Source organism: Gigantopelta aegis, chromosome 13 (assembly GCF_016097555.1).
Source record: "Gigantopelta aegis isolate Gae_Host chromosome 13, Gae_host_genome, whole genome shotgun sequence".
NCBI lineage: Eukaryota > Metazoa > Mollusca > Gastropoda > Neomphalida > Peltospiridae > Gigantopelta > Gigantopelta aegis.
The window spans coordinates 35,707,120-35,725,049 of record NC_054711.1 but is presented as its reverse complement, the minus strand read 5'-3'; the positions used below and the strand labels follow the sequence as shown (position 1 = coordinate 35,725,049).

The 17,930-nt window shown below is 36.9% G+C and overlaps 1 protein-coding gene across 1 annotated transcript in view; it reads right to left on the bottom strand.

The window, feature by feature from the left end:
• LOC121387292 (radial spoke head protein 6 homolog A-like) overlaps positions 1 to 14,408 on the bottom strand; it is a 23,225-nt gene extending 8,817 nt beyond the window's left edge. Inside the window, 7 exon segments of the mRNA XM_041518314.1 lie at positions 1,014 to 1,031; positions 3,548 to 3,713; positions 3,979 to 4,076; positions 5,967 to 6,117; positions 8,096 to 8,395; positions 12,806 to 12,995; positions 14,239 to 14,408. Of these exon segments, the coding sequence (XP_041374248.1) occupies positions 1,014 to 1,031; positions 3,548 to 3,713; positions 3,979 to 4,076; positions 5,967 to 6,117; positions 8,096 to 8,395; positions 12,806 to 12,995; positions 14,239 to 14,408 (1,093 nt within the window).
• Positions 14,409 to 17,930: the final 3,522 nt, after the last annotated feature.

The following is a 17,930-nucleotide window of genomic DNA, read 5'->3' as shown; positions in this document are numbered from 1 at the left end:
TGTTGTGTTTGTGTGTGTGTATTTGTGTGTGTGTATGTGTGGGTGTGTATGTGTGTGTGGGTGTGGGTGTGTGTGTGTGTGTGTGTGTGTGGTGTGTGTGTGTGTGTGTGTGTGTATGTGTGTGTATGTTTTTGTGTGTGTGTGTGTTTGTGTGTGTGTATGCGCACGTGTGTGTATGTGTGTGTGTGTGTGTTTGTGTGTGTTTGTGTATGCGTGTGTGTTTGTGTGTGTGTGTGAGAGAGAGAGAGAGAGAGAGAGAGAGAGAGAGTGTATATATGTGTGTGCATGTGTTTGTGTATGTATGTGTGTATGTTTGTGTGTGTGTGTGTTTGTGCGTGTGTGTGTGAGCGTGCCTTCGTGCTTGTGTATATGTGTTTGTGTGTGTGTGTGTGTTTGTATGTGTGTGTGTGTGTGTGTGTTTGTGTGTATGTGTGTGCGTGCCTTCGTGTTTGTGTGCATGTGTTTGCGTGCGTGTGTGTATGTGTGTGTGTGTGTGTATGTTTGCGTGTGTGTTTGTGTATGTGTGTGCCTGTATGTGTATGCGTTTGTGTGTGTGTGTGTGTGTGTGTTTGCGTACGCAGAAGGCATTATGTTTCGTATTGTTAGGCATTATCGATGGACTTCACAATGAAGTTGAAACATACAACCGTATATCTACGTGTTCTTTATAATGAGGATAAAACCTATGTATGCATGTGTATTACAGATAGTGTTTATAGTGATGGTAGGTCATATACATGTGACTCTTATGGAAAAGGTCAAATGTCTTTGTGTTTTGGAACATGCAAAAATTCCTCTTACAGGCAGGTGGATGTGAACATTCTGTAATTATTTCCACCTATGTATTAGTGCAAGTGAAAAACACGCTTGTACTACTTAGGTTCCTTGTTTGATTACTAGCAATGAATCTGTTACAAACGTGAAAAATACAAAATTGTAAACATGTTGCATTAACTTTGTGAATTCAGACAGAGCAGCTGATAATATTTAAATCATGCTTTCCAGTATTTTACCTTTGAATAATTGTAGAGCTAGAATAAGAAATATTTAAAACATAATTATATAGTCTTAAAATATGTATTATTTTGAACATAAATAGTACGTTTTTCATGCAATATTTTCAATTTAAATGAGTGCATATTAAAGTCAAGTTTAAAACAAATATATATTGACCGAAATACTTTGAATGGAATATCTGGTATGCTGAGCACAGACATGTTGTACTCTATGCAGTATTTTTGATAGTTAAATGAAGGTGTACGTACTCACAAACTGTATTAAATCATTGTCTGAATCTGTGGTAATACTTTAAAAGATGCCGCCCTCCATATTTAAAATTCTAGTAGATATGAGCTCTAGCTCTAGGTCAAGATCATATTTTATAATTGTATTAACTCGCAAAGAAGCAAAAAAATCAAATAAATACAACTTATTAAAGAGCCTTGATAGTAATTGTTTTATTTTTCTTTTGACTATCAAAAACTTGAATTTAGCTACACAGTTTTTGGACCAACTTCGCGAAATTACTAATACTTACATGAAACCATATAAAAGTCTGTTATACACGTACGCGTCATGAAGCATTGGTTGTAACGCGAAAACAAATATGGCGCTATGCAATGAGGTGAGGTCCATCCTATGACTTGTGTTTTTGAGAGCCTGTTTTCTTTTGTAGGCCACATTGTAATATAATAATAATAATAATAATAATAATAATAATAATGATGATTTCCGTGCCATATACCCCGAGAGTATGAAGACGACTTTAAGGTTGGGTATGAGCATGCATGGGTGAGAGGTTCAGCAACGAACAGCATAAGAAAGAAAGAAAGAAAGAAAGAAATATTTTATTTAACGACGCACTCAACCGAACAGCACAAAGACACGAAGAATGATTTATCGAAGGTTATTAAACATTCCGCTCCGTTCACTCCCGTCAGATTAAGACGCAAGTTCCATTTCAGACAAATTCTGAATCAAACATATTATTGGTAGTAAATACATGAAATTGCATTTCAGGACATCTAGGTTTCAAACTTTTACGAGAGATTATACCACCGCACACCCTAGACAGTTTGATTTGCGACAACAATCCCAATCAGCCCCACCCCCACCCCACCCACCCCAGTGTCTACTTGCTTCCGCCGTGCCTGATACGTAGTCCACAATGTATAGTGATCGGATAAACACATGCATATAATATGCATACGTTTGCGGAAATGCATAAATACTCAACCTATTTGCATAGCAAGTCGTTGTTACGGGTTACGCATTGTGGGTCACATATGCGTGTACGCATAGAAACTACGGACAAATGGAATTTGCGCCTTAAACTTCCCAATATTCTCTTACACTTTACTACGTCGCACAAACTTCGTAACTACCAGTCACCGTTTGAATCATTCTCATACTCAGACGCGGAGCCAATAGGAGGGTGGAGGGGGTGCACATCCAATCAATGCACACACCCATTTTGTAGTGCCTCCGAAAATACCAGTGTTTACTGAAATAATATCTTGGTCAGCTTATTATTTTGAGGGACGTGTGCCATGTTACTTTATGTTTGAATCAATCTGATTAAAATTAGCTCCACTGGTTAATTACTATACAGCTAATTTTAATGAGATTGCATTTGAATACTGTAGGTGCCCTTTTTAACCGTTGAAAAACTCCCGTATCTTTCGCCCCTGACAGTGCATCACGCACGTCTAAATTATCTATTTATAAATGAGATACATGTGTATAAAGAAATACGAAACAAAGAGATTCCTGTCGTTGTTAAACAGACAAGTAAAACAATAATGAAAGAAACAAATAAATGACAAAATAAATAAATGAAAAATAAGGTATTATCAATCATTAAACAAGTCTATTCATGAATGGAAACAACGGCCAATCATTAAAAAAAACAGACTTCAAAGAAAAACAGAAACAAATAAAATAAATAAAAACAAATGAAATACGGAGCCAACAAATAAAAATAAAAAAGCAACAACTACGACAACAACAACAACTACTACTACAAAACCCATTAACAGACATGCTGTAATAAACAAATAAAGGTACGGGGGAACAAAAAATAAAAACACAAATACAAATAAATAAATACATAAATATATAAACATATAAATAAATAATTAAAATCAAAAATAAAATAACATAAATAAATAAATAAAATAAATAAATAAAGATAAAACCATAAATACTATTTTATATAGGTTAATATAAACCATGGGCGTACATAGGATTTTGAAAAGGGGGGTTCCAAAATAGATTGCAGATATATTGGGCATATATTTCTACGTTGAGTAAATATAATAATGTCAGATATCAATGTCAGATATATTAAATTATAAAAAAAAGGCGATTTCAGGGGGGGTTCGGTGGAACCCATCGAACCCCCCCCCCCCCATGTACACCCATGTAAACATATAACTAAATAAATAATTAAAATCATAAATAAAATAATATAAATAAATAAAATGATAAATTTTATGAATTTAAAAACATATAAATAAGTAAATAAATAAATAAATCTCGAGGTCACGTGATATCGTCGAATGACCTTTATCTTCCTCATCCTCCTCTTCCTCCGTGAACTCGTCAAACTTGAAGTAACCAATCGGAGAAACGTGCGTGCTCGAACTGATCCGGGCTATCTGCGCGCGCAGGTAATTCTTCTCCAAGCCAGGAAAAGGCGGGAACGTCATCATCTACAAAGAAACAAAGTCTGTTTTTAAAATGACTGATCAAAAACCAACAATGGTATTTCTTGAAATGCAGGTGCCTCACTAGGGTTGGGGAAAAGTATGCGAACGAACTATATTTTGGCAATTATTTTTTGTCTTGGGAAAAAAAGACAAATAGCCATAGAAATATATTGTAATATTAACTAACGATATTGATATTTTAATAAATGTTATGACTGGCATATAGAGAGTGGATTTGATAGGTTCAAGCTACGGAATTAGGTTTTACCTCGTTATCCAGTCTCCCGGTGAACAACTTTCGAATCTTTCTGGCCACTGCAATCTGCGCTGGGGTCACATGAGGTAGACGAATCCATGGCTGGCATACTAAATAAATAAACAAACAAGTAAGTAAACAAACAATGTTTTTGTTTAACTTTAGTATGACACCCGACAATACTGACAGACGGGTTCGTTATTAGTTTTTAATAGTTTTTTTGGTATAGCATTTACAGATAGATAGATAACAATTTAACGTGCCCATATACCACTAGGGTTCCGAACACACCCATCCAGAGTCCGACCTCCGATAAGATCGGTGGCCTGACTCGGGATGGGGGGAGGCATTTACAGATATTGTGTTATAGCGCACCTCATTTTAAAAGTAAGACATATATAACAAAGAGACACTTTTATCATCAGTACTTATTCCCCTGCGTATGCTGTAACCTCACCGTGGTGCAGGGGTGTAACATTCTCTTTGAGAATGGCCAATACAGCACAAAATTGAAGTTTTGAGTAGAATTCAGTATCCGTAAAATTCTGTGATATTTGTGTTTTTGCACAGTTTTTTATACTGTTTTTGTTTAAGTCTTGAATTTTTATATTGATGTTGATCACCACTTTATTTATTTGCATTATCATAGTTTGACACCCAATAGCCGATGTATATTTCATGCTGGGGTGTCGTTAAACATTCATTCATTCATTCATTCATTCAGTACTTATTATAATGAACGGAAGTTAGTTTTGTTTAATGACACCACTAGATCATATTGATTTGATAAGCATCGGCTATTGGATGTTAAACACATGGTAATTTTGACACAGTCATAGAGAGGAAACCCGCTACATGTTTCCATTACTTGCAAGGGATCTTTTATATGCACCATCCCACAGACAGGATTGCACATACCACGGCCTTTGATATACCAGTCGTGGTGCACTGGCTAGAACGAGATATAGCTCAAATGGACCCACAGCTCAGGCCAGAGAGTTTAACTTGCACATTCAGAGCACGCTGTTGTAGCGCACGCCTGTCCTGGGCGCACATGTTGGCCTCAGCCGGTTCCTCCGTCCAGGACTTGGACTTACCGATTTTATATTGATATGGTTCATCATTTAATGTTTAGCATTTACCATAGTTTGACACCCAACAGCCGATGTATTTTCCGTGCTGGGGTGTCGTTAAACATTCATTCGTTCATTTGGACCCTCCGACGGGAATTGATTATAACGAACGGCTTTTGTGAAAATACCAATGTTCTGCTTTGGACATGTTTTCCTCTATTGAACTTGAAAACGTGGGACGTTTTACTTTTTTGCGATTTTTGTTTTTACTCACCAAATATATAATGCTTGTTAGCGTACTTTTGAATACTGTAGGCAGGGGTGTATTATTACACAGGCCAATTAGGCCCAGGACTAGAGAGCTAAATTGTAGGGGCGGCAAAATACTTTTTTGTTGTTGCTTCATGCACGAAATTCAGTGGGGGGTGGGGATATAATAATAGTGGCCTAGGGGTGCTAAATACTTAAATACGTCTCTGGCGTTTCTTATTGTCATTAATAATGTATTAAAAGACACATCTTTGTCATAGATTTATTCAATTCTACTAATATAGTTTAGCTTTTGTGTATGATATATACATAAATATAATTATATACATGTATATTTTAACCAGCAGCCGCCATTGTATTGTATATATATGCTTGTAAACACCTCAATGTAACACCGTTTGGTGTTCTGAGTGAATAAAGTTCTGTTCTGTTCAGTTCTGACTGTAGGTGTCCTTATAAGCGTTGCATCCCCTCCCTGAATATGGAAGGTGACCATTTTCAAACATCACACCCTCACTAGAACATTCTGCAGTTGTTTTTGCCGTCATTATGACGTCATGTACAAATATACACAGTTAATTATACACGAATGCTCTAAACATTACACACACGTGTTATATTTATTGTTTAACTATTATTTAATATTTATATACTTACGCTCGTTACACACGAAATACACTTTTTTGTTCAAACCGACACCGGCCGGTTCACACGGTACTTTCGGCGGCGCTTTGTAGTCAGGCTTGATGGTCGACGACAGATCTGAAAATCACAGTACACTTTTGTATATATGGGACTTGGTTTTAGTCTGTAACAAATCTAAAAAATCACAGTACACTTTTGTATATATGGGACTTGGTTTTAGTCTGTAACAAATCTAAAAAATCACAGTACACTTTTGTATATATGGGACTTGGTTTTAGTCTGTAACAAATCTAAAAAATCACAGTACACTTTTGTATATATGGGACTTTTGTTTAGTCTGTAACAAATCTAAAACAATCACAGTACACTTTTGTATATATGGGACTTGGTTTTAGTCTGTAACAAATCTAAAAAATCACAGTACACTTTTGTATATATGGGACTTTTGTTTAGTCTGTAACAAATCTAAACAATCACAGTACACTTTTGTATATATGGGACTTGGTTTTAGTCTGTAACAAATCTAAAAAATCACAGTACACTTTTGTATATATGGGACTTTTGTTTAGTCTGTAACAAATCTAAAAAATCACAGTACACTTTTGTATATATGGGACTTGTTTTTAGTCTAACAAATCTGAAAATCACAGTACTCTTTTGTACATATAGAACTTATATTGAATTTACACTGTTCTAAACTTTTGGCTTGTTTTAGTCTGTAACAAAGCTGAAAATCACAGTACACTTTTATATATATGGGACTTGTTGTTAATCTGTAACAAGTCTGAAAATCACAGTACACTTTTGTATATATGGGACTTGTTGTTAATCTGTAACAAGTCTGAAAATCACAGTACACTTTTGTATATATGGGACTTATATTGAATTTACACTGATGGTTTATACCTTTGACTTGTTTGTGTTGAGTCTGTAACAAATCTGAAAATCACAGTACACTTTTGTACATATGTGACTTATATTGAAATTACACTGATGTTCTAGTCGTAAACATGTTACAATAGCAACAAACAAAGGACAATCCCTTTCAAATATAGTGTTATGAATAATAATATGAACACACAGTATGTGACATACATATAGTTAGATATGAATATATGAAGGTTAAAACACACACACACACACACACACACACACACACACACACACACACACACACAGAGACACACACAGACAGACAGAGACAAAAACAGATATCAAAGCAGAGACAGAACAATGATCAGTTTTGTAAAAAAAATTCGATATAACTTTTGAAATTAATATGTGATTAACAGACGATTTTTTTAAAATGTGTATATTGTACTTGTTCATTTATAGCCTATGAAATAATGTACTTACCATCAAGTTCACTTTCCGTCTGAAAATACAAGAAGTGAAACACAAAGTCAAACACACAGAAATGTTGTATCTACGTGTATTTTCTGATCTGAAGACACTGTCGCGCAAACCGTTCAGAAGACCTCAGCCAATTATAGTCCTTTGTGGAATGTACTTGAACATTCAGTCGATGTAAGCACGTGCCAAATGGTTGAATGTTGTATACACGTTTCAGTAATGATGTGTAATCAATCATTTAAGCTCATTTGGGCTATTTCTTGCTCCAGCCAGTGCAGCACGACTGGTACATCCAAGGCCGTGGCATGTGCTACCCTGTCTATGGGATGATGCATATAAAAGATCCCTTGCTGCTAATTGAAAAGCCAATGAAGTAGCGACATCGGGTTTCCTCCCTCAATATTTGTGTGGTCCTTAACCATATGTCCGACGCCATATAACCGTAAATATAATGTGTTGAATGCGTCGTTAAATAAAACATTTCCTTCTTCTTCTTCAGTCGCTTGAAGATTGTTACTTTACGACCGACAACACTTTGATATAGAATATTAAATAAACGTGTTTGCTTTGTGTTTGTGTGTGTATATATATATATATATATATATGGGTTTTTTTGTTGGTTTTTTGTTGGTTTTGCCTAGAATAGGATATTCAGTGTTCTGACCTAAATATCTGCTCTCAAAGACCAACGCTCTGCCCTTTGTAGACCAGTGTTATGCCCTAAATGTCAATCTAAGTGAAAGACTCAAATATTAATATACCTTATCCATATCACTTCTCAGATCCACTTCACTCATTTCGTCTTCGCTTATGTCCGATTCGTAATTGCCTTCGGCAAATTCCGTCTCGACGATGTAGTAATTCGAACTGCGTCCTAAAATCTTGCCCCAAAACCGAATGGTCTCAACTGGCCAATAGCGAACGAGCTCTTTCATGGCGATGGTGAGCCGGATGAACTCCTCGGTTGGCAGACCGACCCCCGCCAATTGGAAGATGTGGTTGTGACGTAAGAGATTCGGCATGACGTTCCACCGGTCGTCTAGTTCCGTCTCGGGGTCTTCATCCTCTGTGGGTTTCTCACAGTTGGACTAGATGGTGACAAATACAACGAAAAACGAGTTTCACCTTTTGAACAATATAATATATTGAACGATAAAAGAAACGCGAATATTAATATTTGTATTTCTTTTGTTGTTCAGTATATATAATTATACCGTTTGCCTAAATACAAGAACAAAAAAGAGACAAGGATTTTCGACTTTTGATACTTCTGAATATTACATGCACATGTGTATAATTATGCAGGCGTGCTAGATACTAGAAAAAGTAAAGTAAAAAACGTTAGTTTCTTGATAATTTAACACATTGCGTATAGAATATAATTATAGAATATAATTATACAGATGGCTTGGATACAAACGACAGAGACGTAGGACTTTTCATTTGTTGATAGTTCAACACATTGCAAAATCACATTTATTACCCCAGCAGGCACTCATAAACAGGGGAAATAAATATAATTTCTGACTGAGAAATTATCATGCAACGGTTTAACGTACACTACTATTGGACGATTTGACGCCAACAAACCAATCACCTTGTCGGTACTAAACATGATGCCATCACGATTTGGCAAAGCACACACGATGATGTCACGTAGTTTTAAATCGTTTGCGTTTACCTCTTTCTGGTTTCAGTGTTAAACGTGTAATAAAATGGTAGTGTAATGCAATTCATTATAGATTTGGGTTTTTTTACAGAATATATAGAAGTTTGGGTTTTGAAAATTATCTGTGAACCGTGAATAAAATACAAAGTTAAAGCAATACCCAGAACAGACAAGTAGTTTACGTCGTTTCCTATATACATGGACGTGTAGCCGATGTAGGCTATATAGAAAAATAAAGGCTTTTTAAAACCCCAAAGAGCTGGGGGTAATAAATAGAATAACAAACTCGGTACCAGTTATTATCGCTAAAGCTTGTGACAAGTGAAAATTATTTCACTCGGGACATAAATTTGATAATAACTGGTAACTCGTTTATTATCCTCTATATAATACACATGTATATAATTATACAATTGGCCTAGATATGAGAAAAACCAAGAGACAAGAATTTTCCTTTTTTGATAATTAAACACAAACCTAATTTCAGTTATACGGTTAGAGCACGATTCATGGGTTTAATTCGGTTTGATAGAGGATCAACTGGTCTTTGCATTTTACGTTGTTGATTTAGTTTTGACCTCCATTTAAAGGGACATTCCCGAGTTTTCTGCATTGTAAGATGTTTCTGACTAATACGATATTTCTACGATTAAACTTACATATTAAATATATTTTCTTGTTTAGAATATTAGTATTTGTATATTCAATGTGTTTCTGGTCGTCTTAATATTTCTAAGAAGCCCAAACTGGATTATGTTTTAAAATAATTTCGTACGTACGAAAAAAAAATATATTTTAGGAAATAAAATGAAATTTAATCTAGTACAAATATTAGAACGATCAGAAACACGTTTAATATACAGCCACTAATATGTTATGCAGAACAATATATATGATATGTAATTACAATCGTTAAACAGTATCTGTTAGTCAATAACATCTTAAACATTGCAGCAAACTCAGGAATGTCCCTTTAAAATGTGTAAGAAACGAATGTTGTTGCATGTGAAATCGTTTCTGACATAAACAACGGTTCATTATATTCCATATTTATCTTAGCGTAGTTCAAAGATTTAGGCTCTCTTAATTGAACCACCAAGAAATTGAGCCTTAGTGTCTTATAAACAAAAGTGCTGTATGTTTCTATTAGCAGAAAGCTTCTTTTATATACACTATCCCACAGACAGGATAGAACATACCATGACGTTTGATGCTAGTCGTAGGGCTTGGACTAGGAATGTGGATGGAACCAATAAAACAAGTTAAAAGATAGACGAAGGCTACCAGAATAGGAAGAAATGAGAACAGATAGACGAAGGCTACCAGAATAGGAAGAAATGAGAACAGATAGACGAAGGCTACCAGAATAGGAAGAAATGAGAACAGATAGACGAAGGCTACCAGAATAGGAAGAAATGACAACTAAAAAGTGAAACAGGAAATGAGGTAATGAGTGAGGTTGCAACTGAAGTTAAGATTGTAAAGTTGTATAAGTACGGGTCGCAGTCGGGGAGTTATGGACTGGGTAGTGGGGGTGAGCAGCGAACTAGCTGAAAGACAAAAGGCTCTTCCAGACTGGGAAGAATAAAAGCAGCTCTAAAGGAGAGGAGGGAACTGTGGCAGCTGAGTAAAGACAACAAAACATAAAATAAAAAGCAATGTTCGAAATTGCGAGATAAAAAACCTGCAGTAAAGGCTCAAAACAAGAACACACATAATGTTTATATATATATCAAACAGTCGTGGTTGGGACGAGATAAATTAAAACTCCTATCGATGATTATTGATACTACGAACCTACACCGAATCTGATTAAATGTCGAGGTCTGGGCCTGTGCCCTGCTAACAGCATTTTTAATTTTTAAAAGACTTTATAGATAAAAATATACAAAACAACATCTGACCTGGTCAAAATTTAAAGTGCACTAACTTTACACACCTGCTATTGGTGAGATACGTGACAGGACGTGTCATAGAATGTTGTTTCATCTGGCCAGTAAGTTATTGTCATTGGATTTGAACTAGTATCAATGTACCGGTTACTACTGTCTTAGAAACATCCGCGGAGTTCTAGAAAATTAGGATGCCATTTTTGTTCAGAACTAGAGTAGTCAGGGACGCTTCTAGCAGCTTAAGACTCGATTTTACTGATTAACCTTAAGGGTGATGGATGTTGCCCAATGGTAAAGCGATCGCTTGATGCGCTGACGGTTTGGGATCGATCCCCGTCGGTGGGCCCATTGGGTTATTTCTCGTTCCAGCCAGTGCACCACGACTGGTATGTCAAATGCCGTGGTGTGTGCTATCCTGTCTTTCAGATGGTGCATATAAAAGATGCCTTGCTACAAATGGTCAAGTGTAGCGGGTTTCCTCTCTAAGACTGTGTCAAAATTACTAAATGTTTGACATCCAATAGCCGGTGATTAATATATCAATGTGTCCTAGTGATGTCGTTAAAACAAAACAAACTTAAGGGTGAGGGGTTAGGTGGCCAGTACAAACCATTTGCTTAGGAGCTAGGATACATAATTGCTTTATCAGTGGCGGATCCAGAAAATCTATTTACGGGGGGGGGGGGGGGAGGGGGGCCAGTGACATGAGATGGGATGCCAAGGGAACTTTGGGGGAGGTTTGGGGTGGGATCGTAAAAACATGAAAATTAATATATAATAAAATTATAACTAAAATTTAGGGGGGCCCGGGCCCCTGCTCCCCTAGATCCGCCTCTGTTTATGTCATTAGATCCGCTTCTTACAACTACCTCATCGTGCATCAGCTGAATACAATTCCTAATATACAATGTCTCAACAATATCTGACTGACAATAAATCAAATGAACATGAGAAAGTAACCCATGTGCTGTTTATTAATTATTTAAAGTGTTCGTGTGCCACTTTATTACACGTGGATGGAATAACCAAATTATACAGAATGTTATATGATAGTGGGCAGGCTGGTTTGACGAAAGGAAAGGAATATGACAAAACCATCTAACGACATCACTAGCACACATCGAGTAATTAATCACCAGCTATTGGTTGTCAATCGTTAAATAATTCTGACACGTAGTCTTGAGGAGAAACCCGTTTATCAAGGGACATTTTATATTTACATGCATTTCACACATTCACAAAGTCATCATATATTAAGGCTTAAGGGTCTCAGTCGTGGGGGCACCGTTTGGGATTGGTTTACACCCAAAGTCAATCGAGATCGATCGACCCCACGACTCATCTCGCCTCTACAACAGAACTACATCCCACTTACTGGTGGATCGAGTACAGTTATCACCACGACTCATCGCACCTCTACCACATAACTACATCCCACTTATTGGTGGATCGAGTACAGTTATTACCACGACTCATCGCACCTCTACCACAGAACTACATCCCACCCATTGGTGGATCGAGTACAGTTATCACCACGACTCATCGCACCTCTACCACAGAACTACATCCCACCCATTGGTGGATCGAGTACAGTTATCACCACGACTCATCGCACCTCTATCACAGAACTACATCCCACCCATTGGTGGATCGAGTACAGTTATCACCACGACTCATCGCACCTCTACCACAGAACTACATCCCACTTATTGGTGGATCGAGTACAGTTATCACCACGACTCATCGCACCTCTACCACAGAACTACATCCCACTTATTGGTGGATCGAGTACAGTTATCACCACGACTCATCGCATCTCTATCACAGAACTACATCCCACTTATTGGTGGATCGAGTACAGTTATCACCACGACTCATCGCATCTCTACCACAAAACTACATCCCACCCATTGGTGGATCGAGTAGTTATCACCTACGTTGAAGAGCCTCCATTCTGCCTTCATAAGACGCCCGGATGTGCACGTGGTTGTGCACGGTCTCACGGTGCTCTGTTGAACGAACACGCGCTGTCTCTTCAGTCGTCTGCTGAGGTTCTCAATGTCGTCTGCTACGTTGTCTGGAACAGCGTCCAGGAGGGTCGACACCAGGGTGGACAAGTGGTCGTACCTGCATTGTAATTTATTAACAATGTCATATGTCTTATCCAGTCATACTTTATGTTTTATACGTTAACTGAATATGTTTTTATGCTTTAAGTGTATGATACAGTATTATTAACTGCATTTAGGGGTTTTAGTTAGATAATTATTTTATGTATTTTATTTCATGTTAAACGTTTCAAAAGTGTTTAATATAATATTTATATACGTTATCTGTGTCGTTATTAATATTTTATTATCTCTAATAACTCCATATGGAGTGGTTCAGTGCTATTTTAGATTTTATGGTGTTTAGCGATGTTTTATGTTCGAACTTAGGTGAGACTTGTCTGTCTTGTCTTGTCTGTAATTCTGTAATTAGCCTAGTTTAAAGCAGCATCACAGTCACACTTCTATAATTATCTTTTCTCGAAATCTCATCTTTTAACATCATTTTCTAATCAAAAACACAACTACATTTTAATAAACTTATAATCTCATCTCATAACATCATTTGCCAACACAAAACAAAAGTACAACTACGGTTTGAATAAAATTCGAAGGGTCCGAAAAGGGAAGCAACTTTCATTAAACTACAGTGGACAGGCGACACACTACATGTAAGTACACGATATTGCATTCAGTTCTAGCTGCAGGAATCAACTCTTGTTTTAAATCACAGTCACGAGAGTTGCTTAAACACTGCCTAACCTGACAGTCAAATCAGTTCTGATTTCAAAATAAAATAAAGACAAAGGGCATTATTTTCAATGGAACTACATGTATATTCGTCAGTTCCAATACTGTTATTCCCCTGCACTGGGAAGGAGGGGGAGACATAAGAACTCTTTTAGGTCCGACTCAGTGGGGGGGGGGGGGGAGCTCTAGGTAGGTAGACATATCATAATTATTATTTGATGTCTGGTGGATCTGTTATAATTGTTTCCCTGAACATGCATGGTTTTAATATATTAAGAGAAACAAATAATGAAACCTTTTAGTATTGCAGACAAACATTAATTCACTTCTAGCGTGGTAGCGTCTGTAAAAAATACAATTTAAATGTAATGTGGTACTGAAAGCAAATTTTCTTCCTTTTAAAATATTTTTTCAGAAGGTATGGCCCGAATCCCCCTAGAAACGTCGTTCGCAACACCCCTACCACCTCCCTCTCTCCCACAAACACGCACACACACTTTGCATAATTTCTTGAGTATGCGCCTGGGACATTACAAATTAAAGCATGCTAAACGTTACTCCCAACCACTTACATGGAGACTCCATCTTCTTGGTGATGTGTCAGCAGCTGCATCTTGGCGTTGATGCAGTGTTTCTCCTCCACTGGGAGTTGTTCAAGAGTGGTGTCCAAGTCCTCTTCACTCTCTTTGGCTGGACTCGTCCCTCGTCTGCCGCGAACCTTCTTCCCGCGTTCAACTCCCATGATAGTCGTCTGCGGTTATGTACAGTTGTAATATATTATGGCCTAGGGTTGTTAAACTGACAGACCCTAGTTTTTATTTATAAACACTACGACGTATTATGCACTATTAAAGCCGTTTTTGATCATTTAAATTAGAAGTTACTTATATTTTACTGTTTAGAATATTCATTTCCATACATCCGAAGAGTTTCGAGTCATCCTGGTTTTCGCAATCCCCGAAATACATTTTTAATAATTCTAAAAAGGTACGTACCTCTGAGAAAACAATATTAAGCTAGTAGATATTTAGATGTTGGTTACCATGTTTAAACATCATAAACTTTCGTTTCACTCCATTATACCTTTATTTAGATGTGTTACAGGATTTTGTAGATTAACCAAAATTAGTGTCCTTTTTCACGGTCTAAAACTAGGGTCTGAACCTTTAACGCTCCATAAATGTTCGTATTTTTAAAACTGTTTTTAAAATTTGATTTTGTTCAGTAATTATGGTTCTTGCTTCTAAAGCACTTTCAATTTGTTTTTTCGTGGGGGTTTTCGTTGTTGTTTTTTTCGTTTGTTTGTTTGTTTTGTTCAATAGGATCTTCAGTGATTTTCAACAATGGCTTTATTCTTCAAATGTTGTTTCTTATTTGTATAGTTAAAGAGTATCGCTTTTATCTTTCAATATTTTCTTCAATGGGTAGGCCTATTTTAAAAACCTGTCTTCTGTCAGTTCAATAAACGATCATTTAATTGTTTCCAATAAAATAATACCGCTTGAAACTTTGTTTTTTACAATGATTACCGGGTATTTTATAAACATTTGTATATAATTAATCAATCCAATAATGAACATTTAATTAATTCCTTCTATACCGTCGTGAAATTAATTTCAGAGATGTATTTTCCATCACACATTTTCATCTAAGACATTTTACCTTTTGTTACTCCACTAGAGAATATTGCTTCTAAATCGTCGTGAACATCTTTTAGTGATTTATTTTCCACAACGCAGTTTTCGTAATCAACTTCGTATTTGGTACTCCAAACAATATTCCCTCTAAATTAAATCGCTGTGAACTATTCCAGTTTTATTTCCCAACACACTTTCCACTAAGAAACACAGAATAGTAACAGAATAATCTTGCTAAATCTTTGTGGAAATTAGATATGTATTTCTATTCCTTTCTTCTACAATCTATTCAACCAAAATGACCACATGTATAAATACTTTAGTATAGCAACAAGATACGGCATGCCATAGAAATGGCCAAAACAATGGATTTGACATCGCACAAGGTTAGCGTGGTGTATTAAGAATTCAAATAAAGTTCAACAATATCTTAATTAATGTGTAAATTATTTAGAGCCATAGTGCAAATGGTTTCTGTGCAGGCGAAATTGTAGATAAAGAGGATAACGTCTTAGCGAGGGCATTTGTCAGCACGAGGCGGGCAAGGCCGAACTATATCGACTCAAAGCTTTATCTGGCTGTACATAGTGCAATGTTTTGATTAACAACTAAGCTACCTTTTAATATTTTATTTTAATCTATATTATAAACATTAAATCAGTCCGAAATTGAAGTCTAGATATAACTGAGGTTGTTCAGAATAAAGATGATGTTATTAGTAATAATAAAGATACTGGTAGTATTATAATATCCCCCAATAGAAAGAAAGAAATGCTTTATTTAACGATGCACTCAACACATTTTTATTTACGGTTATATGGCGTCAGACATATGGTTAAGGTCTCACTACACAGATGTCATCTGCCATTGAAACCCATGTTAAATTGCCCAACTTTAAACGAAGATTGCCAATAGAACGGGTTCCCGTTGGCACTAACAACATACACCATTGCGAACATATATTATATAAGCATTTATTTTCACTCCAAAATTGAGAACATTTCCGTCTCAGTTTTTTGCTATATGACCGCATCTGGCTGTAGTACCAGTCCGAACAGGTGGTTCATTAACCGATTCACTCCGGCTGTCACTTGCGCTATATACCCATGTCTCAAAAGGTCGATGCACAATATTACAAAATGACATGGGCACAATACAGCCAGAAGGCTTACCACTAAACACACATATTGTTTTAATTCTTCAGCATTTCCTAGAAGTGAATATGTGAACCATAACGTGTGTCACAATTAGGAACTATAGTGGATGAATCAACTCTCACCCGGAAGTGATATGTGTAGTGAGACCTAAGGACCACACAGATTTTGAGAGGAAACCCGCTGTCGTCACTTCATGGGCTACTCTTTCCGATTAGCAGCAAGGGATCTTTTATTTGCGCTTCCCACAGGCAGGATAGCACAAACCATGGCCTTTGTTGAACCAGTTATGGATCACTGGTCGAGCCTTGCGGAGCACTCACTCAGGGTTTGGAGTCGGTATCTGGATTAAAAATTCCATGCCTCGACTGGGATCCGAACCCAGTACCTACCAGCCTGTAGACCGATGGCCTAACAACGACGCCACCGAGGCCGGTATCTCACAATAGATTCAATGACCTAAAATGCTACAAAATATTATGAATCATAAAATTCAGAAACATAATCTTTATACTTTATTCTGGTCCCGAGTCAGGCCCCCGATCATATCGGAGGTCGGACTCAGGATGGGCGTGTTCGAAACCCCATTGGTATATGAGTACGTACAACTAGTTACCTACCTACCTACCTACCTTTAGACTTTAGTTATAAATGTCAGCCATCTTGAATTTTAGCGTTTTACGTAAATACGCACAAAAATCTCGAGGGCTTCTAGGTTAGACCTTTAGCAGTGTAGGGAACATGATGAAAACTTTAGTGCTTTTACAGGGCTCGAACCAAGATAACGCTCATCGACGGCAATTTTGAGCCTGTCTATGACCGTTTTAAACCAGTAACTTTTTCAACAAATATGAAAATAAATATATATAGCCCCTTCAGTCGATGACAATAATTGTTTAGCCATCGGTCACTCCCCGCAGCCCGACTGGTGGCAATTCATGGCAATTGCCGTCAGTGCTTCGTCAAATTGGAGGTATAATTTCGCGAAGCCTTTTTGACTAAATGGCTCAACGCCCCTTTTATCAACAGCAGATTGCATTTAGATACCCATAATGCTCACTAACAAAATTGTATGAATGTGTGAGTATGCACATGCATTTGTTCATGTACCGGTATATCTATAATACGTATGCCGTTTTAGGTTTCTGACAATTCTGATCGCTTCTCTGTTGATTGCCCAGTCTCTTTGTACTCTACGAATGACGCATTTGTCAAGGATATTTTTGCGTTCATGTCCAATCCACTACAATATAAACATCGTGTTACATTTTACGTACGATGCATTCCATAAATACAACGGCAAAAGAAGCTGTCACCTTTGTCACTTAGTATAGAAGTGGCTATATATATGGCCACCGTATACATTGCCTTGACTGATGAGTGCTGGTTATCTACATGGTGGTCGTATTTTATAGGGAAAGCTCGGTGTAAGACCAATACACCCCATCTAAACGAACCCGTACAAAATGTCTG